The 27313-nt window shown below is 40.1% G+C and overlaps 1 protein-coding gene across 1 annotated transcript; it reads right to left on the bottom strand.

The window, feature by feature from the left end:
• Window positions 1-8968: 8968 nt before the first annotated feature.
• Window positions 8969-25613, bottom strand: LOC131246539 (uncharacterized). The gene is made up of 4 exons (XM_058246768.1): window positions 25531-25613; window positions 24873-24907; window positions 11704-12076; window positions 8969-11178 (listed from the first exon to the last, which is right to left on the bottom strand). Exons 1-4 carry the CDS (start codon window positions 25599-25601, stop codon window positions 9150-9152), a joined length of 2508 nt encoding a protein of 835 aa, XP_058102751.1. The 5' UTR covers window positions 25602-25613; the 3' UTR covers window positions 8969-9149.
• Window positions 25614-27313: the final 1700 nt, after the last annotated feature.

The following is a 27313-nucleotide window of genomic DNA, read 5'->3' as shown; positions in this document are numbered from 1 at the left end:
TTTTTTCATTAGGCTATCCTCATGGTAGGTCCAACCGATTGAAAGGATTCGGTTGGAAGTTATCTACTTAGCTAACTGTACCTTGTGGTCTAGCCCATTGGATTTGAGACATTTTTGTTGTATTTGATGTCTTAAATCTAATTAGATTCTGCAGATTTTTTCGCGCAACTACGAAGTGCGGGATTTGTTTCTGATTTCATTTATGATTCTTTCCGACTTTGTTTAGGATTCCTTCTAAAACTATATATATGGATGTAAACAGGATTGAGAGGCATTATAAGAGATTCTAAAGCTTTCTAAAAAGGTGGAGGAAGAGAGAGATTTGATTAGTCCTTTTTTTTTTTTTTTCCTTTTTTGGATCCTGACTCTTGTTCCAGTGGTAGACTCTCAGGAGTTTCAACACCCGGTCAAGGGTTCGAGTATCCATAGGTGGTGAAATCCCACTAAGGCGTGAGTGTATGTGTGTGTGTGCATGTTAAAAAAAAAAAGTCTTTTCTCTTTGTAATTTCTGTTTTCATAGTGAAGATCTGTCTTTTTATACCATAGTTTTTTTCGAAAGGGTTTTCCACGTTAAATCTTTGTGTTCTCTTGTGTTTGTTTGATGCTCTTGGATTGTTATTCTAAATCCATCTTTGTGTGATTCTGCAGCACAATCCCCAACAAGTGGTATCAGAGAAATCGTCGGGGCACATATTTGAATCTGCAGGATTAGCATCAATGAGAAACGTTAAGTTTGATATTAAGAAATACTTAGTCAAAAATAATTTTGAGTTATGAAAGATCAAGATGATTAGTCTATTAACAAAGCAAGGAGAAGTGAAGGCTCTTGAGGATTGGAAATCGACTATGAATGACGAAGACTGGAATATTTTTGACATGAATGCTTTAGCTTTCATCCGTTTATGTCTCACGAATGAGGTTCTTTACAATGTTTTAAGGGAGAAAACTGCAGCTAGTTTATGGGCGAAGTTAGAGGATATCTATGCGAATAAATCCTCTGAAAATCACATATACTTAGTAGTATACCTTCAAGATCGCAGAGGGTGGAGATCTGGAGGCCCATATCAGCAACTTTAATAAATTAGTTTGCAAACTGCTGGATATGGAGGAAGTGATCAAAGATGAGGAATGAGCACATATGTTGTTGAATTCTCTTTCGACATCGTATGAGTCATTCAGGGACACAATGTGCACCGCAAATAAAACCCTAAGTGTCAACACCGTTATCTTAGCCCTTCAAGGGAAGGCCATGAGAAAGCTAAACAACGGCATGGGGGACATCTTCTGATGCACTGTCTATGAGGGGAAAAAATACTGAGCGAAGTACAGGATCTTCAAGACCTATATCCAAATCCAATGGTAAGGGCAAAGAAAAACCAAAGTGCTGGAATTGTGAGATGAATAGATACATGAAGAAGAATTGCGCAAATCTTAAAGCAAAGAAAGAAAATTCAGAAGCTTCTTCTAAAGAGGTCAATGTTGTCACATCTGATGAAGAAACAAGTGGATGTGATGTTTTATCTGTGTTTATGGTCGGACACTTGCATGACAATTTTAAAGATGAGTAGATCCTTGACATAGGAGTATCATATCACATGACTTTTCATCGGAGTTGGTTCACCAATTACAAAAGAATGCGATGTAGACAGGTCTTTATGGGCAATTACAATACATGTAATGTTATGACTATTGGTACTATGAGCATTAAGATGTTTAATGGGATGAAGCATACCTTGACTGATGTCAGGCACGTTCCTGATATAAAGAAAAGTCTGATTTCTTTTGATGCACTCGAGGCTATAAGGTGCAAGTTCACTGGTATTGATGTTGTCCTTAAAGTTTCAAAAGGGACACTCGCAGTTATGAGAGCGGAAAGGCATGAAAACCTTTACAGGTTGATCGGGAACACTTTAACAGGTGGAGCGGCAGCAACTGTTGTAGATTCCACGTCTGTACATATGTGGTATGCTCATTTGGGCCACATGAGCAAGTAGGGCATGAAGATACTATCTGATCGTTGTTTGATTTCAGCATTTTAAAATTCTGATTTAGATATATGCGAGCGTTGATTATGTACACTCTGACGTATGGGGACCGTCGCTAGAGGTTTCTATTGGGGGGTCGCCATGGTTTGTTTCATTCATTGACGACTACTTTAGGAAAGTTTGAGTTTACATCATGAAACGTAAACCTGAAGTTTTCACCATATTCAAACATTGGAAAGTAATAGTGGAAAAACAGTTATGGCGAAAAATAAAGGTTTTAAGAACTGACAATGATGTAGAATTCACTTCCACTAAGTTTAATGAATATTGAAAGGATGAAAGGATCATCAGGCATAACTCAGTGCGCCACACGCTGGAACAAAACGGTGTGGCTGAAAGGATGAATCGGACTCTCTTGGAGAGGGCCAAATGTATGTTAAGTAATGTTGCGTTGGATAAAGATCTATGGATAAAGGCCATTAACACAGTTTGCTATTTGGTGAACCGGTACCCGTCTACGTCAATTAAATGTAAAATTCCAAAGGAAGTATGAAGTGGTAATAAGCTGGACTATTCACATTTGCGCAGATTTGGTTGTAAGACTTACTCCCATGTACCATCAGTTGAGAGAGATAAGCTAGACCATAGAGCCAAAAAGTATATTTTTGTTAGCTATGGTATTGGTGTGAAATGTCACAGGTTATTTGATAAGGTCACACGCAACGTCATCACTAGTCGTGACGTCAGATTCGATGAAAGCTCCCTATTCCGCAAGAATGATCAAAAGGAGCAAGAGGAACTAGAAAGGTTGATCGTAGACGTCTAGATTGACACAAATGATACTCAGGTAGAAACAGATGCGCAGACAGAGGTACAAGAGCAAATGGAGCAGCCACCTGTGAGAAGAAACCCACCATGTGATCGTAGGCTACCGACAAGATATAAGGATGATTCTAATATCGCATATGCCCTCATTACAGATGAAGAAGACTCGTCAACTATTCAGGAGGCTCTTGATGAGCCTGATGTAGAAAAATGGAAGGCGGCTATAGATGATGAGATGAACTTGTTACACAAAAATTACACATGGGAACTGGTGGAGCTTCCAATGGGCCAAAAAATGATCGGATGAAAGTAGTTATTCAAAAGGAAACAGATAGATACAAAGTAAGGTTGGTAGCGAATGGGTCTGCTCGGAGAGAAGGAATCGACTTCACAGAGATATTCGTGCCAGTGGTTAAGCAAGTATCCATCAAATTCGTGTTGGCACTGGTTGCCTAATACGATCTCGAGCTGGAACAGACGGATGTCAAGACTGCTTTCCTGCACGGGAAGTTGGAAAAACAGATCTACATGGAGCAACCAGAGAGTTACGAAGTTAAAAGGGCAGAGAAAAATGTTTGCAGCTTAATGAGGTCGTTGTACGGCATGAAACAGTTACCTAGGCAATGGTATATAAAAAATTTGATTATTTCATGTTGAGTCAAAAATTTACTCGGAGTGAATGTGATCACTGTGTCTATTACAAAGACACTGAGTGATGGCAATTTCATCATCCTAGTATTGCATGTTGATGATATGTTGATCGCATGTCATGATATGTCTGAAATCAACGTACCAAAGACTCAGTTATCAGGGACGTTCGAGATGAAAGATCTACGGGCTACAAAGAGGGATCTCGGTATAGATATTCATAAAGACAAAGAGGAGCAGGCTTTGATTATCACAGACAATATTTTGAAAAGGTGTTGATCAAGTATGGGATGGACCAGGAAAAGTCGGTGAGCGTTCCTTACGCGGCTCACTTCAAGCTTTCCTTAGAACAATGTTCTAAATCAAATGAGGAAAAACATGTTATGTCTCATTTGCTTTATTCAAATGCGGTTAGCAGTTTAATGTATGTCATGATCTGTACGAGACCAGATATTATACAGGAAGCCGGTTTTGTGAGCAGATATATGTCAAACCTCGACAAGCAACATTGGGAAGCGATGAAATGACTACTTCGATACATTCGAGGTACAAAAGACTACGTCTTAACTTTTGAGAAGACATGGACAAAGTTGGTAGGTATGTGGATTCAAACTATGCAAGCAATGTGGATTCTACAAAGTCAACTTCAGAATACTTGTTTGTACTAGCGGGTAGAGCAATTAGTTGGATGTCGAAGCTTCAATCCCTGGTGACACTTTCCACGATCGAAGCAAAATATATGACAGTGACAGAAGCATTTAAGGAAGGTGTTTGGTTAAGAGGCATGATAAATCAGTTGAGACTTCACTAGGAAGCCGTGCCGGTTAATTGTGGTAGTGAGAGCACTATTAATTTATCTAAAAATTCTGTTTATCACTCTCGTATTAAACACATTGATGTTCGTCACCATTTTATCCGACAGGTGCTTGAGGAAGAAGGCGTAACTCTGGAAAATATTCACACCAGCGTGAATCCAGCAGACATGCTCACCATGGTTGTTCATATAGAGAAGTTCAAGTTCTGTACAACTTCTCTAGGCTTGACGATAACGTAATAGGAGGACAGAGTGTGCACGAAAAGCATTGATGAAGCTATGATGCGAGGCGGAGATAAGAGAGTAGGACAAGGAGTTACACGTTTGAAAATTGAAGACATGATAGAGATTGTTATATTTGATATCTTAAATCTAATAAAATTCTGCGCAGATTTTTCCATGCAATTGCGAAATTGCAGGATTTGTTTCCAATTTTGTTTGGGATTCTTTCTAAAATTATATATATGGGTGTAAATGGAATTGAGAAGCATTCTAAGGGATTCTAAAGCTTTCTAAAATGGTTATAGGGTTTCTAAAAGGGTAGAGTAAGGGAGAGATTTGAGGATTGCTCAAGTTTGTAAGTCCTTTCTCTTTGTAATTTTTGCTTCCATAGTGAAGATTTGTCACTTTGTGCCGTGTTTTTTTTTTCTGAAAGGATTTTCCATGTTAAATCTTTGTGTTCTTTTATATTTGCTTTGTGCACTTGGATTACTATCTTAGATCCATTTCTGTGTGATTCCGTAGCACAATCCCTAATAATTTTTCCCATTCAATTAAATTGATAAGCAAAACACATGGGGCTGTTTGGATGGGATTGGAGTAAATAGAGGTGAATGACTTTTGAGGTTGACAAAAGTAAATGCATGAAAATGAAATGAATGGAGAATAAATGGACTGGTAAATGAAATCATCTTTTGAAGGAGAGATTTGAAAGTAAGCATGGTGAAATGCTTATTTTGGTAATAAGCTTAGTTTGATATTGTGAATTACATGTGATGTGATGTCTGCTCAGTTGAAGGCTAGTACAATCCTCAAGTCCTCTAAAATAGGGGAGGCAACTAAAATAGTCCAAATAAAGGGTGTTTTAACAATTTTCATAAAACTAAGAGGATTTTTTTTTTTTGCAAATTTACCTTCTCTATCTCGAAGCGTCATCACATAGACCACCATTGAACCATTGACCCGTCTTCGGACCTGAATCGCCTGTGCCCCACTAACAGAAGCCCTTTGTGGAAACCATGTGGGACCCATCGTGATGCCCGTGCGAAATCCACTCCGTTCATCAATTTTGCAATTTCACAGTAGGAAGGGATCCCAAAAACATGACAGATCCAAAACTCAATTGGGCCACAGGAAAAGAAACACTTGTGATTGAACCTTCACGGCTCATCATGATGTTTATATTTCAACCAAACCGTTCATAAAGTTATTCCCGTTGGGATGAACTGAAAACACGTATTATCCAGATCCAAAATTATCGTTGCTTCTCGAAGGTTTCAATGTTTTGCATTCAATCCCCACCTTTTTCCCGTGGCGTGACTCCCCTGAGTTTTGGGTCTCCCTCAATTTTGGGCTCCTTTCCTAATGTGATCTTTCTAAACTCATGGACGGAGTCGATTTCTCACTGACATTTCAGTAGGCCCCACGTAGCTTTCTCCTGACAGGCAATTCCATTCCCAGTCTTTGCAGGCACATCAGCTGGTTCAACCAGTCGGACTCATGTCAAACCCATTCCGGGGGTAGCGGATTAGGTGAGACTCAGAATCCACCGAGGTGGGTGAGACCCCTGACCGTGGGCCCCACTGTGATGTATGTGACTACATCAACGCCGTCCATCTATATTCAAAAATCATTTTAGAGAATGACCGAAAAAATGAAGCAGATCCAAATCTCAGGTGGACCATAATAAAGAAAACAGTGGTAATTAACCATTAAAAACTTCTTGTGGGCCACAAAAGCTTTGGATCAAGCTGATATTTGTGTGTTCTCTTCATCCAGATCTTTGTGACTTCATCAACAGGTAGGATGGCAAATAAGCATCCCGGTGCCCCCATGAAGTTTTTAATAGTGGGGATTAAATCACTACCATTTCCTGTGGTATGGTCGGTCCAAATTAGATTTGGATCTGCTTATTTTTTGGATCATGCTCTAAAATAAGCTAGCAAAATGGATGGACGGCGTGGATGCACAACGCATACATCCAATGCTCTGGGAGAACTAAATTACACTTGCTCCTAGTTGCATTGATGCACGTAGGCAATCCAAGCCATTTATTAAGATAGTTGTCTACGTCCAACGCATATTTCACAACCTAAAATGAAAACATGACACTGATTTAATGAATATTAACCATTTGATCAATGGCAGTGAATATTGACGGTGAGGATCATTTACGTAAAATAAATCCAGTCAACAGTTTGATACATCTATTTGTTAGGGGCCAGCATGAATTGCTTATGATTCTAAATAATCGATCTTGTTAGGCAATCTTAACCATCCGATCCATGGCTTGGAGAAAGGATGGCTACAGAAAATAAGGCCAAATTAAGGATGGTTTTGATAATCTCATCAGTGCTATTTTTCATGGTAGCGTAGAAAATATGTTCTTAATTCAATGGACAGTTCAGATCAATTGATTGGGCCGTCCAAATGTCCTGATGCAACTAGGTGCACTGTAACTTAGAGTTGTGAGAGCGCTACAGCATTTGTCAACTACCAATAATAGACGTTTCAATTTCTTCTCTGAGTCATCATATGATACTCAGGTTGCCATGACGCTTGATGCACAGTCATAAATTGCACGCCTAGTTTTGTGCAGCTCGTTACAATCCCCCGATCAGACTAGTTGAACAATCGTATCCTTTAATTTTTGTACACTTGTTTGTGGAAGTAGGACCGTTTGATATTTTTCACTTTTAACCACCCATAAATGTCCATCAATCCAAGACTTAGATAATCAAATAGGCTTAATTTGTTTCATGATAAGTTTAAATTGGGTCTCATAAATTGGCTATTTATATGCCACATGTGCAAGTTCTAAGTACCTGTGCATCATCCATCACACTGCCAATGATACCAAATTTCCTAATCTTAACCTGAATATGGCCGGACTCAATCAGACTCGACCTGGTTTGACACGAGTCATTGGGATACAAGTCATGCTATGATCCCAATGGTTTAAAAAGCCTAGCTTGATGCGTCCAATCAATTTTGAAAATTTCGACATATTGGTTAGGCTCCTAAAAGTTGATATTAGATCCAACATCATGTGCTATGTTCGAGTCACATAAGGTATAACCTAAGAAAAGGGCAACCTAAACCAATGTGAAAGCCGCCATATCATGAAAAGGGTGATCTACTTGGGTAACTAGAGTGCGGCCACGGTACCCTAAAAAAAGGGCTACTTGGATTAGAGGCTCAAGTGAGAGTGGGTCGCCATGAACGTTGACCGAGTTTGATAGAATGTTAGATCCCAATGGTTTAAAGAGCCTAGCTTGATGCGTTTCCATCTATCCTGAGGCTTTTGATGCATAGATTAGATTCTTCATGGGTCAACCGCAAGTAGGTGTCACTGCTAACTCATTTATTATAGGGGTCACACTTGGCTAGACTGATGTGAACAAAGAAGCGTTAAAAGCTTTTTTTTAGGCTTTCACCCTAGGTACTAATAGACATTCATCATCATGTCACCTTTCAAGAGAAATCGTTTCATGAGAAAGAAGCTACCTGACAAATTAAATAATAAAAAAGGTCGGTGACCCTTGATTGCCAACCCCTCTTAAAATTCATTAGATTTGATTGTCCTAACCATCAAGATTGAATAAGAACATAATAGTGCATATAGATGATAATAGATGTTTGGACATTGATTGGACTATAAATGATGTGGGGTCCACCGAGAAGAGGGTAAGAGAGATGAGAGAGAGAGAGAGAGAGAGAGAGAGAGAGAGAGAGAGAGAGAGAATTCCCAAGCATCTAATCAAAATCGTCCGCTTCAAGAATGCTAAGAATAGTTTCAATGGCATGGTTCGAATCACAGCTTCCTGAAAGGAATATGAAACTTTGTTCAAGTCCAAACTCCAAAATTTACAAAAACCATCACTGCAGCCCACATTAATGGACAATCAACATCAAAGGTAATGTCAGACGCGTCATATTAACAATCAACGTCAAAGGTAAGGTCAGCTCCTAATGATTGCTGGTCCACATTCAAGGTGGGTCCTGCATGATGAACCTGCATGATGGACGACTGACTTCAAAGTTATGCCCTGCATGATGATGGACAAGCCACATCCAAGGTGGGACATGCATGATGGATAACACACATCAAAGGTGAGCCTCACAAAGTGGATGGCCCACATTGAAGGTAGACCCCAAGATAATGGATGGTTCACATTGAAGATAGGCCCAAGGTAGGCCCATCATAATGAATGACACACATCAAAGGCAAGCCCCACATGATGGATGGTTGATATTAAAGGAGAACCCCACGTGATGAATGGCCCTACAACAAAGGTGGGCCAGATGTTGGATGATATACATCAAGTGATGTTGCAAAAGTAATTTATGGATTCTTTTTAGGATTAAGTATGTAGTTTACCAAATATAATTGTGCACTGAATAAGTAGAAATTGAGATCAGCTTCTCTATGCATACGTAGCTGAAGCAACATGACTTACCAGACGCACCTCAACTCTTAAAAAAGTCAATCCCATATTTCAAAATTAAGAATGTTGAGTACATTTTGGTCAAACGATCCGAGGGTTGATCTTCAATCTGGTTTTAACCATCTAATTACTCAAACACCAATACATTCACCTCAAGGCATTAGTATTTAAATCAAACAAAATAGCTCCTAAACACAACTGAAATTAACACTAGTGATTTCCCTCTTCCACCTCTCTGCACTTCTTCCTAGTGTGCCCGGACTGACCACACCTAGTGCAATTTACATAAAGCCTTAGCCTCTTATACGGATCAAACAATTCTGTCTGCTTCGATTTTGGCTTGCCTCGTGGACGGGGTGGAGGATGGCTGCGGGGTGGACGAACAATCAGCTTGGTGTTAGAATCTTCGCTTACAGGATTTCCTATATCTGGTATTGGGTGGATAGATTCCGAGTATGTCAAACGGTAACAATCGACCCTGAAGTATCTTGAGCAGTAATCATAAGTATTTCGACCTGTGCGATCAAAAACTGCGGTTGCATGAATGCATGGTAACCCAGACATCTTCCATCTCTGGCACGTACAATCCCGTGTCTCAATGTCCACAATGTTGACTAAATCATCACGGACTTCGAACACACTCCCTGATGAAAACAACACACTGAGTGAGCGCGAGTTGTGTATCTCTAACTCTAGTCTTTGCTCCATTGAAGGTGTGAGAATCGTTGACCATGTGCTTGAAGCCTCTCTACGGGCATAAATCATCTCCATCATCTTACACCGTATCATGTCGATCATATGTATTATTGATAGGTCGCACTCCTCTGATATCCAACTGTAGAACAACTCTGCAACGTTCGATGATAGGTGGTCATATCGCAAGCCCTTAAAAAATGCATTCGACCAATGTTCAGGCTTGCTTAACAAGACCCAGGATGCGACATCATGTGAGAAATTCCGGATGTTGTCAATGCAAGCATTGAAATCGGTAATGCTGGACGAGTAAGCAGCGCATTTAATCTCATCGGCCAATGCATCCTTCCCTGGCTGTGATGTGCCCTTCAACACCCGCTTGAAGTCCTCAATAAGGTGATGCAGAGAATAGGCATGATAGCTGTCCTCGAAAACCTGTGGCACGGCCTCCTCTAAACCGTTGCGTCTATCAGATACAAATGTTATGGTCCGATTTGTTGACACGGCTGATTTCAATTCTGTCAAAAACCAAATCCAATTATCACAGGATTCAAAATCCACTATAGCGAAGCCAATGGGAAAGATGGCATCATCCCCATCAACTGATACCGCAGCTAACAATGTCCCTCGCCATTTCTCTCTTAGAGATGTTCCGTTGAGAAGAATGAGGGGGCGGCAACCATTATCAAACCCATGCCGTGAAGCATGGAATGAGACAAAAAGGCAGCGAAAATTCAACTTGTCTGTTGTTGTCAGAGTTACAAGACTACCAGGATTCATCTCCTTTATCCTATTACAGAACCAAGGCAACTGACTATATGCGTCTGGCTGGGAGTCTTGAAGCTGCTTCTGGGCCACCTCCTTCGCATTCCACGCCCGTGTATATGTGACAATGATTCCATACTCCTGATATATGTCATTCACGATTTCCTTTGGCTTATAATGTGGCTTATCTCGTAGCTTGTCTTTTATAATGCTTGCAATCCAGATTATTGATGCATTCGGATGGCTGTCTTTTCCAACCCCACCACATGTGTGCACATTGTTCATCTTTTTAATCCTGAACCTCTTCATAGATGCTAGTCTGGAAGCATGCACCCGCCATGGGCAGCCCTCAGCTCTACATTTGGCAGTCACACGGGATTGATTACTATAAATGGTCGTTAATGCATACCCTTTTGCAATGGCATACATACGCAATGCATCACGGAAGTCACTGACACTATCAAATTCTTTGCCCATATCAAGGATAGTGTTTCCTGGCGAACTGTATTGTGCTGGCCGCTTATCATTGCCAATGGCAGGGATGGTGGAAATTGGGGTGGTTGGGTCAGTGACTGTAGTGACAATTGTTGTAATCCTGCTCCTGTTCCTACGTACAATGTTATCACCACTGGCAGGGGCAGCCATGGCAGCATTTGAAGCCACTGGATCAGGGACTGTAGTTCTATCATTGTCGATGGTTGTAAGAGTTTGCGTAATTGAGTCAGTGGCTGCAGCCCTTTTTGTGGTCCTACTTGTGGGTCTACTTGTGGCTCTGTTTGCCCTGCAAGAGAATGCATCCCATTTAATTTCATGCAAAAAGTATAATTCATATAGGGGTCAGCATCATCAGCAATCACATATTGCTGATGCAAGAGGCCATGGTTCTGTAATCAAAACCATTGATCTGATGACCCCACCAAGGATGGAGAATGCCTTGAAAAAACTTCCAGATTGGAAGATCCCAACCTTTCAGTCAATGGCCTACACCTAGAAAACTAAGCAGAAGAATGCAGGAACAGTCCCCACTCAATGGGAGTGTAGTACAAAGATCAAGGGGTTAGTATCTCCCGATGTGGAGATTTTCATCCTGTTAAATCAATGCTCTGGATCTCAGAACCAGGGGCATCACATTAGCAGGACCCTGTAATTCCTCACAAACAGGATCTTTGGATGTGGGGATTTTCAGGGCATGCCCCATCCACAGCGGAGCCTGTGAAATCAGTGGTATTTATCGCAGAACCGCGGGTCCCACATGAGCAGGACCCTGTTATTGATCGCGAACAGGAGTTGACCAAGGAAAAGTTACCGGTTGTTATCCATTTTGTCAGTGTTCTGAGCAACGGTCTCCCCATCCAAAACGAAAACATCTATTGTCGCTGAATCCTCATGAAAATCAATCATGCACTGCATGTGCTTGTCATTGGATACTGTGATCGGAATCCGTCTGTTGCTTGGGAGGAAGTACTTTATCAATAAGGTACTTGCATCACGATTGCACATTTCAGCTATCTCTGACTTGAATTCATCAAATTTCATGTTGGGAACAACCGGTATTGCATATGCTTCTCCACCAGTATATGACATAGATCCATCGTTGTTTGTTACAAACTCGCCACCTACCTGGCAAATAGCAACAGTTTTCCCCATTTTCTGACTGCAACTACCTATGAACAAGCAATCTAAGAGGAATTTAATGTCAATTACAAATAAGGAGTTATGAAACCCAAAGAACAATATGATAATTTCTTTTCTAATCTAGACTATCTAGCCTACTTACTTGAACATGCATTTAAATACATGGAAGGATGACCTTGACCTCAGAAGACAATATACTGGGATTTTCAGTTTGGAAAAGTTGGGCCTATGATTTAGTGATGCGGACTAATCATTAGTTGGGACCATTGGTTGATGAATCCCCGATATTATCCATATCTCCAGCTCGGTGATGCTGAGAACGCTGGTAGTATCAGAAATTCCAGGTATTGGTGATGTAGCGCTAAATAACGACAAGGTATTGATATTGCCAATATTTTTGAATATGTAAATTCCAGGCGTCGCTTGTATTGGCATGTATCAATATCACCATATTTTTTACTATGTAAATTGCAGGTGTTGCTTGTATTGCCAGTGTATTGGTGATATTTCAATAAAATTGCCAATGTATCGACATTGCCAAAATATTGTTTACTAAAAAAAATTTCATTTAAAAAACTTTTTATGGGCACATGGTAGTATATGATGTTCAATTGGTCGATGCTAATATAACACCGCGGTATTATCGTTATCACAACATGCGCGAGATCGAGACCACAATCTTTCATTTCCTTTATAGTTGTCGACCATTTCTTGAGGCCCCTATTAATTGGAAACTTATTATGTATATATTCTTTTTGCGATATTTTGATTCCTAAATATGCAAATATGTGTATTTTAGCATCTCCAAAAGTTTCACTGAAAAATTCCAGCATTTTCCCACGTTTCCTTACATTTCCATTTTTTTTTTTTTTTGAAGGATGAGCTTTATTAAAAGGCACAAAGCCAAAAAAAAAACAGCAGAAAGCACAAAACGAAACCTAAAAATACAACAAACCAGCCCTTTGGTCAAGGATCCCAATCTTTGAGCATCAAAGAGACTTTAGTGAATGTATGATTAAGGGGATGGCTGAGGTTTCTGAAATAACAATCTTTCTGTTCCTTTCAAATGCTCCAAAAAACTGCCAACAAGGCCTGCTGCCATTTCTTGCTATCTTTCACAAAAGGACAGCCCCTAATCCAAGAAATCATCATCTGTTTGATAGACCTAGGCATAACCCAATTGATCTTAAACACAGAAAGGATAGAGTCTCATATTCCCTTTGCAAATAAGCAATGCAAGAAAATATGATCCAAAGATTCTGCTGCTTGCTTACAAAGAGAGCGAACATTGGGTAAAATCATACCTTTTTTGCGAAAGTTATCTAGAGTGAGAATTTTACCCCTTCCAACAAGCCAACCGAAAGCTAGAACCTTGAGAGGGGCTTGAACATGCCATATAGAGGTTAAGAAGTTGAAATCGGACCCCAAATCAACCAGCAGATCACCTTCATGAATGATCGAACTGAAAAGCATCCTAATTTGTCCGCACTCTAGTAAGGGGCATCTCTCTTGTCAAGAAGGATGCATGCCCTCTAAAAGAGCAAGCAATCTAATCATCTAATTAGCTTATGTGTCATTCAGATTGCACCTATAGAGAGGAGTCCATGAACCCACCATACCCGCAGCTAAAAAGCAATCTGAGAAGGACAAGTCCTGCCACGGACTCAAAGTAGCAGCCAGGGGAAATTGGGACCTGAGGCTAGATTCCCCCAGCCAAATGTCATCCCATAAGCAAATTTTATCCCTCTACCTAAAGAGAAGCCACCCCGAGGAAAGATTTTGTCAGCCAATCTAGAGATCAACTTCCAACAATGAGAAGCCCTACACATAAATGAGCTTTTGGTCCATCTTCCCTGAGTTGAAACACCATATTTCTGTTCAAATTATCTCCAATATTATCTTTTATCTCCAGCTCAGAGATACCAATAACACTGGTAGTATTAGAAATTTCAGGTATTAGCAATGTATCGCTAAGTATCGCCAACGTATCAATATCGCTAATGTAATCGCCAGTATTTTAAACTATGTAAATTCTCGGTGTCGCTTGTATTGCCAATGTATCAATATCGCTAATATTTTCGACTATGAAAATTCTAGGTAATTCATGTATCATAAGTGTATCAACAATATTTTAATAGTAAATTTTTATTTCAATTTTTTTTCATGGGCACATGGTTGTATGTAGTGTTCAATTTGTCATTGATAATATTGATAATATCTCGATATTATTGATATCGTAACATGCACGATATTGAGACCACAATCTTTCATTTCCTTTCCAATTGTTGATGATTTCTTGGTGAAATATCATGTGTTGTTGATATTTTGCAATATCGATGGATGTTTGGATGGTTAAATAGGCCAGATGGGGTGGTTGGACTGATTTCTTACAACAGCACATACCTTTAAGGCCCCATTAAATGGAAACTTGTTATGTATGCATTCTTTTTACAATTATTATTTTTTTATTTCTAAATATGCAAATATGTCCATTTTAACATCTCTTGAAGTTTCGCTGAAAATTCCACCATTTTTCCCATGTTCCTCGGCATTTCCGATTATCACCGATATTATCGGCGATATAGATTTTGTTTCTGTATCTCTAGCTGGCGAAACTTGTAACGATACAGATACTTTGAACACTGCCAATAACCTCTTGCCATAAATTGTTTTCTTCCTCCACACCCATTTACCTAACAACGCACTGTTAACTTCCTCTGAATCTTTGATACCTGCAAACCTCTTCCCAAGAGAGGTGGAACTTAAAAGGCAGATTCCCCCATTGTCAAAGAAAATTCCTCCGAAGCTTATCCTTCTTGGCCAGAACAGATTTGGGGCAACTAAATAGGGAGAAAAAATAAATGGGAAGATTAGAGAGGGAGGATTTAATCAAGCTGATCCTACCGCCTAATGATAACAATTTTCCTTTCAACGGATCCATTTTTCTATCCATTCTCTCTAACACCCTATCCCATGATGCGAGAGGAGGTTTACCAAGACACAACAAGAGACCCACAGTGAAAGACCCAAGTATGAATTGGGGAACGAAGCAGCACATCCTCCAAGAACCTCAACCAGCTCACCTACCGTCTTGTCCTCAATGTTGACACCGAGCAACTTAGATTTAGAGAAATTGACCATGAGACTAGAGACAAGCTAAAAACAATGTAGGATGAGACTAAGATTGAAGACCACACAAACTCCCACTTCGCAGAATATTAAAGTATCGTCTGCAAACAGAATGTGGGATTGAACACTTTAAATCCCTAAAACAGACCCACTTGTTTCCCTTTTTCTGGCATCATACTAAGAGCCTCTGAAACAACTATAAAAAGGAAAGGGGAATAAATATGGAGATCACCTTGGTAGAGCCCCATAGAGGTCCGAAAGTATCTGAAAGGAGGCCCTTTCATGAGAACAGATAAATGAGCAAAGGACACAGGCATGCGTCCATCCCCGCTATTTTTCTCCAAAGCCCATTTTACCTAGCATGAAGTCTAGGAACTCCCAATCCATGCGATTGTAAACTTTGGCTAGGTCCAGCTTGTAGACGACTCCCTTTGTCCCAGCTCTGTGACAAGATTCTATACTCTCATTAACTAAGAGAGAGCAATCAACTATCTGCCTGTCCACAATAAGGCCATTTTGGTGGGGGAGATGACCTTAGAAAGCACCGATCAGATATGATTGGATAAGACCTTAGTACGGGTCTTATATGGACCATTAATCAGACTTATCGGCCTGAAGTCGTTGAGAGAAGTAGCTCCCTCCAACTTAGGGATAAGAACAATGAAGGAGCTTCCCATTTCCTTAAGCGGCATACCGTATTCATGAAATTCAGTCACAAAATCCATGATATCAACTTTGAGAATTTCCCAAAAGACTTGGAAAAAGGCCAATGGAAATTCATCGGGGGTTGGGGCTTTATCACGCTCAAGGGCCATCACTGTAGTTCTGACTTCCAACTCTGTAAAAGGCAATTGAAGGGTGTGGGCATCTTCCTCGGAAATCTACTTGAAATTTAAAAACGGAAGTTTTGGCCTAACAATATCTTCTTTGGAGAGGAACAGAGATGTAATCTAATTCTTCTTGTCAATAAGCTTACCATTGACCCATGGAGGAGATTCTGTTACATCTGGCCTGCGCACTGGCGATGCTGTGAAAATACATGGTGTTTCTGTCCCCCTCTTTGAGCCAGACATATCACAACCTCTGCCTCCACTTGATTTCCCCTTTTAGCAGCCTTTTGCTAAGCTTCAAGTCGAGAGTGTTTCTTTTTGCAATTTTTGCTTTAGTTAGAGGCCCCAACTATTCCTTAGTGTCTAAAGACTAAATAACTTGGGAGCACGCTCTCCGTTTTGTGGCTACTCTCTGATCATAAATCTCCTACCTCTAGGATTTGAGTTTACCTTTAATACATTTGAGTTTTTGACATAGCCCGAATCCTGCTGAGCCCTGGACTTCGATAGATTCCCACCGCTCTGCGATCAAACTTGAAAAGCACTTCCATCCAGGCCGATTCAAACTGGAACGGATGTGGGCCCCAAGAATCAACCACCACCCCCAAGGAGATAGGCCAGTGATCAGAGGTAGACTTCAGAAGCGCCATTTGTCGTACTAAGGGAAATGAATCCAACCAAGATAGAGATACTAGGAATCTGTTTAAGCTGGACATGGCGAGATTAGATTGGCCATTAGACTAAGTGAATTTTGCCCCCCCCCGAGAGGGAGATCAACAAGGTTTTGGCTCTGGATCCACTTAGAAAAACCCCTCATGCTACTAGAAGTCCTTCCCTCGTACTTCTCATGAATGAACCTCACCACATTGAAATTGCCCCCCACACACCAAGGCAGATGCCATTTATCCCAACTGAGGATAATTCCTCCCAGAAAGATGACCCAAGGGACTCCATACACCCCTGTAATCAGCCAACTAGCCGCAAACTCAGCACCTTAGAAACCAACCGATAGAGAGTAAGAGTCTGACCAACTATCTTCTTTGATCCACATAGCTAAGGGATGATAATCCCTCCGAAAGCTCCATTGGCTGGCAAGATCCTTTGTGCCTAAGAAAAGAATCCATTGTGCCCTGATCACAATCCTGAAGCTTGGATTCTTGAATAATGACTTCTGCAGGATTTTGCTCACTAAAATCATCTTTTGAAGACTTCCCAACCCCCTGACATTCCAAGAGACAATCTTCATGAGGAAACAATTCTTGTCCATCTTCCCTTTCTCGTCCCCCTTGGCAACACCTTGATGGGGACATCAGAGGACCTACTTGGGTGTACCAGAGACGGATACGACCACCCATATCAGCGCAACTTTCTTTGTGGATGGGAGACGAGTTTCAAATGGGGCCCGCCGAGCCATTTTGAAGACCCCACTTTGGGATGATTCATGTGGGCTGCTTAGGGACTATTTTAATCATAGGATTTCTATTTCGTGTTGATCCGACCGTTGGATCTTGTCGATCAGGCCATCGGGCCACCAGATCATTCTGATCTAGACCCCTTGGACTCTGATCTTGCTTTCTTTATGTTTTTGTTTGTTATTTTCAGGATTTATTTGATGGTTGTGATTGATAATAAATGTTTTAGTTTTCTTATTTTAGATGATGGGCCGCTTTACTTAAGTGAGTAGCATAGTTGTAATTATGCTGAATTTTAATTCTGAATTTTTTAATTATAAAACCACAAGGGGAGTGGAGTTCCAACCCTAGTGGTGTTATTGAGAAGAAAGAAAAAAGAGAAGCTCTCTTGTGTGAAGGAAATGTCCTCTTTATTTTCTAGGATTTTTTTCAAAAAAAAACCTCTTCCAATTAAATTTTGGAAGGGTAGAAGCTTATTTGGTGGTGGATTCCAAGGTACATCCTTCCTCTTCCTCTTCTTTGAAAGGTATTCTTCATCTTACATCCTTCCTCTCTCTTCTTCGAAAGATATTCTTCTTCTTCTCTTGTCTTCCTCTTTTCCTTTCCATTACAACCTTCTAAACCCTAGATCTTCAATTTCCTCTTTTCCCCAATTTCTAAAAAAATCTTAATTTCAAAATCCCTAATTCACATGAACCTAATTTTTTAAATTTCATATTTTCCTCTTCCCAAACCTAATCATAAAACCTATAAATCTGCCCATTGAGTGTGGAACGTGCCTATGCTAAATTGGAAGTTTTACCCAGTGTTTGAAATATTGGTATCGCGTTACATAGCGCATTCTTGAGATACGAATACGTATCGGTTATCACATGGGATATATCAATTGCATCATGTAATTTATCGTTATTGTTGGAAACATAGGGAAACATTGGGAAATTGCTTAAAATTTTCAATGAAACTTCAGTGACTGTTAAAAAAGACATCAATACACACTTATAAATCAAAACATTACCAAAAACAAGTACACACAATAGATTTTCTTTGTATGGGGTCCTAATATATATATGTGTTGTCTAACTGAATTGATGCAAGTATATTCAAGTCGATTCATATAATTTATAAATGTAAGAAGACGTGTGGAAACACAAGCAATAGATTCAAAAGCAAAAGAAGAATCACTAGATTAGGTTACATGTTTGATTTGATGTTTTGACACAGATTGCAAATGATTTGCGAGAAATTGGAAATTTTTTATTTTTTTTTCCAATTTTCCGCAACTCGACCCATCTCCTCCAAATCTCGAAATTGAAGCTCCCAATCCACGATTTTTCATGATTTGTAACGATTTGACACTAATTTAACATGATTTACAGAAAATAAAAGAATCAAAATTCAAAAATGCTCATCAGATCGAACATGTGGGATATATCGTACTACTTGTGTGTTTTGTATCGCACTGGTGGGATACAAGATATATCATGGGATATATCAGCTGAGATTGTCGATATTTAAAACATTGGTTCTATTATTCCATCGAGCCTAGTTTTAATTGATTTATGTGATTTTTTAGCATGCGGGCATATGATTAAGGTTAAATTAGATTTTATTTCCTATTGTTTACTCATAATTACTTGGTGGATTAGCATATTTTGTTAATTGAATTACGTTATGGACTCTTTCATAATCTCCAAGTTGCGTGCTAGCATTAAATCATGTGTCTTGCATCACACCTCCTCTTAATTACTTGTGGCAACTCGAAGATTATCCAATTCCCTTGGGATTGAAGGGGGAGGTGATTTATATTTTATATTCGTATAAGGCGAAAAAGAATTGAAGGAGATCTTAACCAACCCTCGAGCCTTGACAACTTGCAACAGAGACACATGGTCAATGTCACAGTCCTCGAAGATGACTCCTAACTAGTGTTCGAAATATCAGTATCGCTACTAGTTTTGCTGGCCAGGGATACGAAAACAATATCAATATCGCCAATAATATTGCTGATAACCGGAAATGCGGGGAAACATGGGAAAAACGATGGAATTTTCAGCGAAACTTCAGGAGATGTTAAAATGTACTTGTATATTTAGAAATTAAAAAGTTTGCAAAAAGGGCCTTAAAAGCATGTGTTGTTGTAAGGAATTAGTCCAACCATCCCATCCGGCCTATTTAACCATCCAACCCTTCCATTCGAACATTCATCGATATTGCAAAGTATCAACAACACATGATATTTCACTAAGAAATCATCAACAATTGGAAAGGAAACGAAAAATTGCGGTCTTAATATCGTGCATGTTGCGATATCAATAATATTGAGATATTATCAATATTATTAATGAGAAATTGAACACTACGTACAACCATATATGCCCGTGAAAAAAAAATTAAAATAAAATTTTTTCTAATAAACAAAATTTTGATGATATCAATATGTCCGCTATGTTATTGAAATATCGTCGATACACTTATAATACAAGCATTACCTAGAATTTACATAGTCGAATATATTAGCGATATTGATACATAGGCAATACAAGTGAAACTTAGGGCGTGTTTGATTTTTCAAAGCTTGTGTAAATACCCTTGAAATGGGTAATTATTACCATTTCACCTATTTGAAAATCCATGGAAATTTCTACCTTGGAAACCGGTTCAAAAGAGCTAGTTTAAATTTGTGGACCACAAGGTGATGTATATGATATATCCATTCCGTCCATCCGTATTACCACAATATTTTGAGGCATGAGACGAAAAATGAGGCAGATCCAACACTCAAATGGCCCACACCAAAAGAAACAGTGGCCCTAAGAGGTTTTTAATGGTAAGTGTTTGATTCCCTTTTTCCCATGGCGTGGTCCACTTGAGCGTGCCTCATTTTCTGGCTCATGCCATAAATTCAGTAGGCATAATAGATGAACGGTGTGGATAAGCGACATGCATCATGGTGGGACCCACAAATATGTTGTGGCGTTCTCGATTTTTGCGTTAAAAAAGCAGGTGATCAAATCAAACATTGGGAAGAGTGATGTAAATACTAGAGGAAATAATTATTACCTATTTACATGGTATTTACCAATGACTTGAAAAATCAAACAAGCCCTTAGAAGTTACATTGTTGAAAATATTGGTGATTACATTAGTGATATTGATACGTTGGCGATACTTAGCGATACATTGCTAATACTTGGAATTCCTGATACTACCAGCGTTATTGGTATTGATACCCATGTTATCGGTATCGATGAGCTGGAGATAAAGATAATATCGGAGATATTTCGATAATATCATAGATGATTCGAACACTGCTCCTAACAACTGGCTGACATGCACCAAAGCTTCTCTGACACACCGCTTACTATGAATCAAAGCCAACATGCTGCCATCGTCCAACGAAGAGTGAGGAGGGAGTATATGAACTCTGCTAAAAGAAGGAAATGTTCCATCTATAGGGGAATGACTTCCAGCACAACCTCCTCCCCAACTTGGATAGAGGGGGCTTCCTCTCTGATTACAAGCTCCCCAAGCCCCTCGGAAAGCCATAGACTACTCAGAGGGGAGCCAAAGATCTGGGACATTGGATGCAACCACTGAAGAAATCAGAGGGATCCTGAAGAGTTCTATCACTGAGAATGACCCCACGGTTTCTGAAAGGACGCACGGGTTGGGAAGAAAACCAGCACCAGTATTAGAGGAATTAGCGGGATCGGGAATACTGCCGATCTTCTCTTCGATCATTATTGTTCCCGAGGGTATATTTGGCAGGAATTTTATAAATAGACGCACGTCCACTTATAGGATAGCCACTACCGGACACGCATCGGCTATCGATGAGGTAAGGGGTGAGCCATCAATTAAAGGTAGAATTATTGGCCACACGTCAACTATCAGAGGGATCAGGGGCAAAAAACCAGGTATCGGTACCAGCGGAGGACATGTGTCTGTTCTCGAGGGATCGAAGGATGAACACGCGTCTGAAAACAAAGAGGGAGAGAACAAGACAACAGTCACGTCTCTACTGGTGAGAGAAGAAAGTGGGTGGATGACTGCCATCTGTCCTGTCCCTGAGCCTCATCGAGAGCTGCCAACTGTTGAAAAGAGTTGAGACCGCATCATTACTCGGCTCAGTTGTCTCTTTCTCAAAGGAAGTAGGTGATGTGGTTTCTAAATCCTCCACACATGTAGGCAGGGTGGCGTTCGGAATCTCTCGGGAGCACCGAAATCATAGGTCTTCCTCCTTCATCGTCGGAGAAGGGCTCGAATTGGGGCTGTTGAGATCAGCCTGAGACTAAGTTTCCGAAGCCAGACATTGTCTCCCTGACCATGCAAACCATGATCTTCTCGTCTCCCACCCGGATGGGAACAGAGCCGGGAAGGATGGTTTTCTTCCTCACCCAAATGCTTACCCTAGCTCGGCTGAGATTTCTCCATTTTTCTGTATCTTCATCAATTACGACTGCCTCACCGAAACAAGAAACAACGGTGGTGAAGACCACGACAAACTAGAGCTCAAGGGTAAAGTCCCAGATCTAGATCTAAAAAGTGTTAGTGTATAGTGTGCGTGGTTAGTGGCTCTTTTAAGATAAGTGCATGTGCACACTTTCCTCCTCTCCTGCAGTGTACTATATGCTCTATTCTAATAAAACATTGTGTTAGGGCATCTTGGCTAACACAACATATCCCCCAAACTCTCCTTTTTCTTCTTCTTCTCTCACTCTTCTCCTCTTTTCTCCATACTATAATAATCAAATCACCTTCTACTTGGTATCAGAGCATAGAGCAGGGAATTTTGCATCCAACAAGTTGAGAGGCAACACGTCAACTTGCTGACGTCAGCGTTGTACGGATGCATGGACCCCATTGGAGCTAAAAGTCTAGGAGTTTGATAGAGCTTGATTTTAGAAGATTTGTCATGATTTTTTCAGAATTTTTTGGACATCATTTCATTGTATTTTGGCCGAAATAGAGATTCGAAAATCGGGTCCCTCATCCGTTTTTCTTCGATCTACCTCAAATCGGTAAGCTTTTCTTTGGTTTCTTTGCTCAAGATGGACTGAAATCTTCCTCCCAAACTACTCATGGAGGATTTTTTAAGCTAAGATTCATGTTTAAGTGGGTTTTAACCCCAAATGGACGTGCGGCTGGGCCGTTTTTCACTTGGCTGCGTCAGATCTGACTGGATTTCTTGTTATTTTGGTCAATTATTAATTGTTTGAGGCTTATCTCTCATTCTCTTGAAGGATTAAGTGAGAAAGAGTTGTTTGAATCAATCCTTCTTACTTGGAGTCTCCTATGGACGACAAAGGGCCTTCATCTCTTGGCATGGGCTCTCTTGAATCCAACCCCTTGCAGATCACCTCCATCAAGTTGAATGGTGACAACTATCATCAATGTGCGCAATTTGTAAAAGTGTTCTTACGAGCCCATGAGAAGTTGTCGTATATTTTGGATGATCCTCCAAGCTCTACAGATGCTACCTACAAGTCTTAGATAAAGAAGAATTATTAAGTTATTGCATGGTTGTTGAATAGTATGGATTCTACAATTAGCCACTCAATGATGTTTTTATCCTCGGTTAAAGGCATTTGGGATACGTTTCATGATATGTTCTCGGAATCTCATAATTTTTCACAAGTATTCCAGCTTATTCAAGAAATTGGTCGGTTCCAACGAAACTCAAGATCATTAAAAGATTACTATTCGACACTTTGGGGCATGTGGGATTAGCTGGACTTGTATCAGCCTCAAATCACCTTCTACTCTAGACCCATGTCTCAAAAGATCTAGACGACGACCACTCCTCCCACCTAGAGATGGAAAGGACAGGGCCATCCCTATGAATGAAACTCACCAGTATGCATCGATCAACGTTTTCATCAAAGAGGAGACTAACCAAGGTCGTATTGGACCTAAGGGTTTTGAAGTTTCTCTCAGAATCCTTAATGCCACAGCACTCCTGGAGCCACTCTCCCACATCATCCAGAGATGATTCTTCCTTATCCAATACTATAACACTCCATTGGAGATTTTCCCAGGCCTTGGCAATGACCTATGGTTGGACATAGACGAGACATCTTGCTGTCTCCTCCTTCCAAACTAGCCAAGCCAATCCTTGGGAAGAGGGTGGGGCGAAGTAATCTTTTGAGTCGGGGGCTTCTGAGAGTCTGCCTGGCTGACAGAAAGTAACGCGTCCCGAACGTTCTAGCTCCCCAATAAGGCCAAGACTTAAGGGTGGGGACATGGTTTTCTTATCTGCCCTCCACCTCTATTTGACCATTACCTCCTCTCCCCTCCGGTCTTCGTTTAGTCCCCATGACTCCAGGGCCTCATTCTCTATTGAGATGTTCGAGGCAATATTGTGCTTTCTAAACAAATTCTTTAGGCCATTTTAAATTCCATGATGCCAAATGATCCCCAAATTATACTTGCTTTTTTTTTTGGGATGGTAAATTAGACTGGGTTTATCTGTGCAATTCTAAAATGCAAACTTATGGATAAAAAGACAACAAGGATCTGCATCCGTACAACTACTTTGATGAATTCTTCCATGCCCATATATGTCTATCTACTAAACCCATAGAAATAAGTCGTCCATGCGGTAGGATCTGAAATTAAAATAAAATAGACATAAAAATAAATAAAAATATAAAGTAAAATCCCAGCTGCATAGTGATCAGCGGAATAAGGATTAGACTAGATTTAGTGATATATGGTATTCGTTACTATCTTTGGAATATCTAAATCTTCGATAGGTCCTAATTTTATTTTATTTTGTATATCTTGCTATCAAATAATAAAAAAGAGATTGATTCCCATAAACAACAGAGTGTCTTGTGCACTTGAAGAGGATCAAGCACTTGTCCCTACTCCTGGAACAAGGACCACATTACCATGCATGATCTTAGATCTTAAGTCAAAACATCTCAAAATCCTAGGATCTAGCCAAACCTCTAAGGGCCTGTTTGGCCGGACAGATCACATGGGATTAGGAGGGATGGGATGGATTTTAAGGTAATGATGGTGGTGTCAATGGATTGGTTTAAGATCCATGGGATTGCTATATCCCGGGACAAGTTCACCGAGTCTGTTTGGCAAGTTTGGCATATCCTGGGATTTTACCTTCCAATCCCTTCCAATCCGTCCGTCCAAACACGCCCCAGGCACAATTGAATGAGATTAGGAGGGATGGGATGGATTTTAAGGTAATGATGGTGGTGTCAGTGGATTGGTTTAAGATCCATGGGTTTCCTATATCCCGGGACAAGTTCACCGGGTCTGTTTGGCTCATTTGGCATATCCCGGGATTTTACCATCCCATCCCTCCTAATCCCATGGGATCCGTCTGGCCAAACAGGCCCTAAGATCCACGTTATAAGACTCCAAACACATTGGAAAAACTACTTCCATATCTCTTTCCACAACTACTAGACGACTAAATAAATAAATAAACAGAGAAGATCATATACCTGAACAAAAGAAAACCCTAGTCTTCCAGAATCTCCTAAAAAGTAAACCTCAGATGAGGGAAAGAAGTTCCAGAAGATTCCTTAAACATAAAACAACAAAACCCTTAAATAACCAAAAAAAAAAAAAAAAACCCTGAAGTTTCCAGAAAACCCAAACCATGGTCCTAACCTAAACCAGAAAGAAAACCTAATTCGTTTTAGAAATTTAAAATTTCAGAAATGCTTCAAGATCCCACAATAAATATCCAGATAACCCCTTTCAGAAAAAATTCAAGAAAATCCATATCTTTAAATCTCCAGAAAAGCACACTGAATTTTCCGGACAACCCAAAACCCCAAAAATTTCGAGGAAACCCTTAAATTTCCAGAAAATTTCTTAAAACACCTAAATCCTGGAAAAGAAACCCCTAAAAAATAAAAAATCGAAAAATAAACCACTTAAATTCCTAAACATCCCTAAAATTTCAGGGGATAAAAAAAAAAAAAAAAAAACCTCAGCCCTAAAATCGAAACCATTCCATCCATCAATCTAAGAACGGGCAAATGAATCAAACAAATCCTCCCAATTGCACAAGGAAAAAATAAATCGAAAGTAGTACAATTTAAAAAATAAATCGAAAGTAGTACAATTTAAAAAATAAATATAAAGAAAGAGTACCTTGGAGGCGAGCATTTCGAAGAGGGAGAGAAACCCAGGGGGCTTTTTGGCAAAATCGGAGGGGTCATCATTTACGCTTTTCTAAAAGGCTCAAGGCAAGGACGTCCAAGAACAAATCATTATTGAGTTTAGGGGCTTTTTCGTTAAGTATTCCTGACCGTTAAAGATGTGCGGGACGTGACTTAAGTTTATGCAAGGGAAATTGACCGTACTAAATTAAAATAAATCCAGGAGTTTAGGGGCTTTTTGGTTAAGTATCCCTTTTCCCAGATTATTTTAAGGCATCAACACAAAAATGAGGCAGATCCAACTATCAAGTTTACCACGTCAAATAATAAGCTTGGTTGCATCAAAATGCATAAAGCATTAAATGTCCGTTGCATTAAATGCAAGAGTCGTCTGTGGTGTGGGCCATTTGATCATTGGATCTGCCTCATTTTTGTTTAGATGCTTTAAAATAATCCGACAAAAGGGATAGATGGTTCAGTTTGGAGCTTGGGGGGTAGGGGGGGGTGGTTAGTATGCAATCCGCGTCCGTTGAAGATGCACAGGATGCTGCTTGAGTTTATGCAAGGGAAATTGGCCGTACTAACCTCAATGTATGGTAAAATTCCCTAAAAAGATTGAACTTTTCAAATATTGTAAGGGTGGCCTTTTGATAAGCTTCTGAAAATTACTTGGACCAAAATGTCTTTTGTCCTTCGTCTAGTAGTTGTACAGTTTTTCAGTGAAGTTTAATGACATAAACAAGACCTTTTTTGGGCATGAAAAGGCCAAACTTGTGGGGCCCACATTGATGTATGTGTATAATCCATGCCACTCATCCTTCTTGCCATGTCATTTTAGGGCTATGGCTCAAATATCAGCCTGATCCAGTGCTCGTGTGGCCCACATAATAGAAAATAATGGTGACTGTTGAAACTTTCAAAGCTCACTGTGATGTTTGTTAGAAGTGAACACTTTCAAAGTCAGGACTTTTCGGGCCCCACGGCAAGCTACCCGACAAGGTGTATGGATCGGATCGCCCCATTGTGGGCCATAGGATATGGTACCAGTGACTATGTAGTAAAGGAATTGAACGTGTTCAAAATCACGATCCATACAACATGACAACCACGACTTATATAACATGACAACTATGACCCATGCAAACCACGACCCATATGGGCCCACATTAATGTATGTGTATAATTTATGCCACCCATCCTTTTTGTTGTGTCATTTTAGGGGTAAGGCCCAAATATCAGTCTGATCCAGCGCTCGTGTGGGCCACAAAATAGAAAATAATGGTGATTGTCGAAACTTTCTAGGCTCACTGTGATGTTTGTTAAAAGTGGACACTGCCCAAGTCAGGACTTTTTAGGCCCACGGCAAGTTGGCCGACAAGGTGGATGGATTGGATCACCCCATTGTGGGCCTTAAGCTATGGTACTAATGGTTTGGTAGAAAATGAAGTGAACACGATCTATACAACATGACAACCCAAATGGGCCCACATTGATGTATGTATATAATCCATGCTTCCCATCCTATTTGCTGTGTCATTTTAGGGTTATGACCCAAATATCGGCCTGATCCAGCGCTCGTGTGGTCCACAAAATAAAAAATAATAGTGACTGTTAAAACTTTTCAGGCTCATTGTGATGTTGGTTAGAAGTGGATACTGCCTAAGTTATGACTTTTTGGGCCCACGACAAGCTGGTCGACAAGGTAGATGGATCAGATCACCCCATTGTGAGCCTTAAGTTATGGTACCAATGGTTTGGTAAAAAAGGAAGTGAAC

This window comes from Magnolia sinica, chromosome 5 (genome assembly GCF_029962835.1).
Source record: "Magnolia sinica isolate HGM2019 chromosome 5, MsV1, whole genome shotgun sequence".
NCBI lineage: Eukaryota > Viridiplantae > Streptophyta > Magnoliopsida > Magnoliales > Magnoliaceae > Magnolia > Magnolia sinica.
The sequence above is the reverse complement of the archived record's forward strand: the minus strand, read 5'-3'. Positions and strand labels throughout refer to the sequence as shown.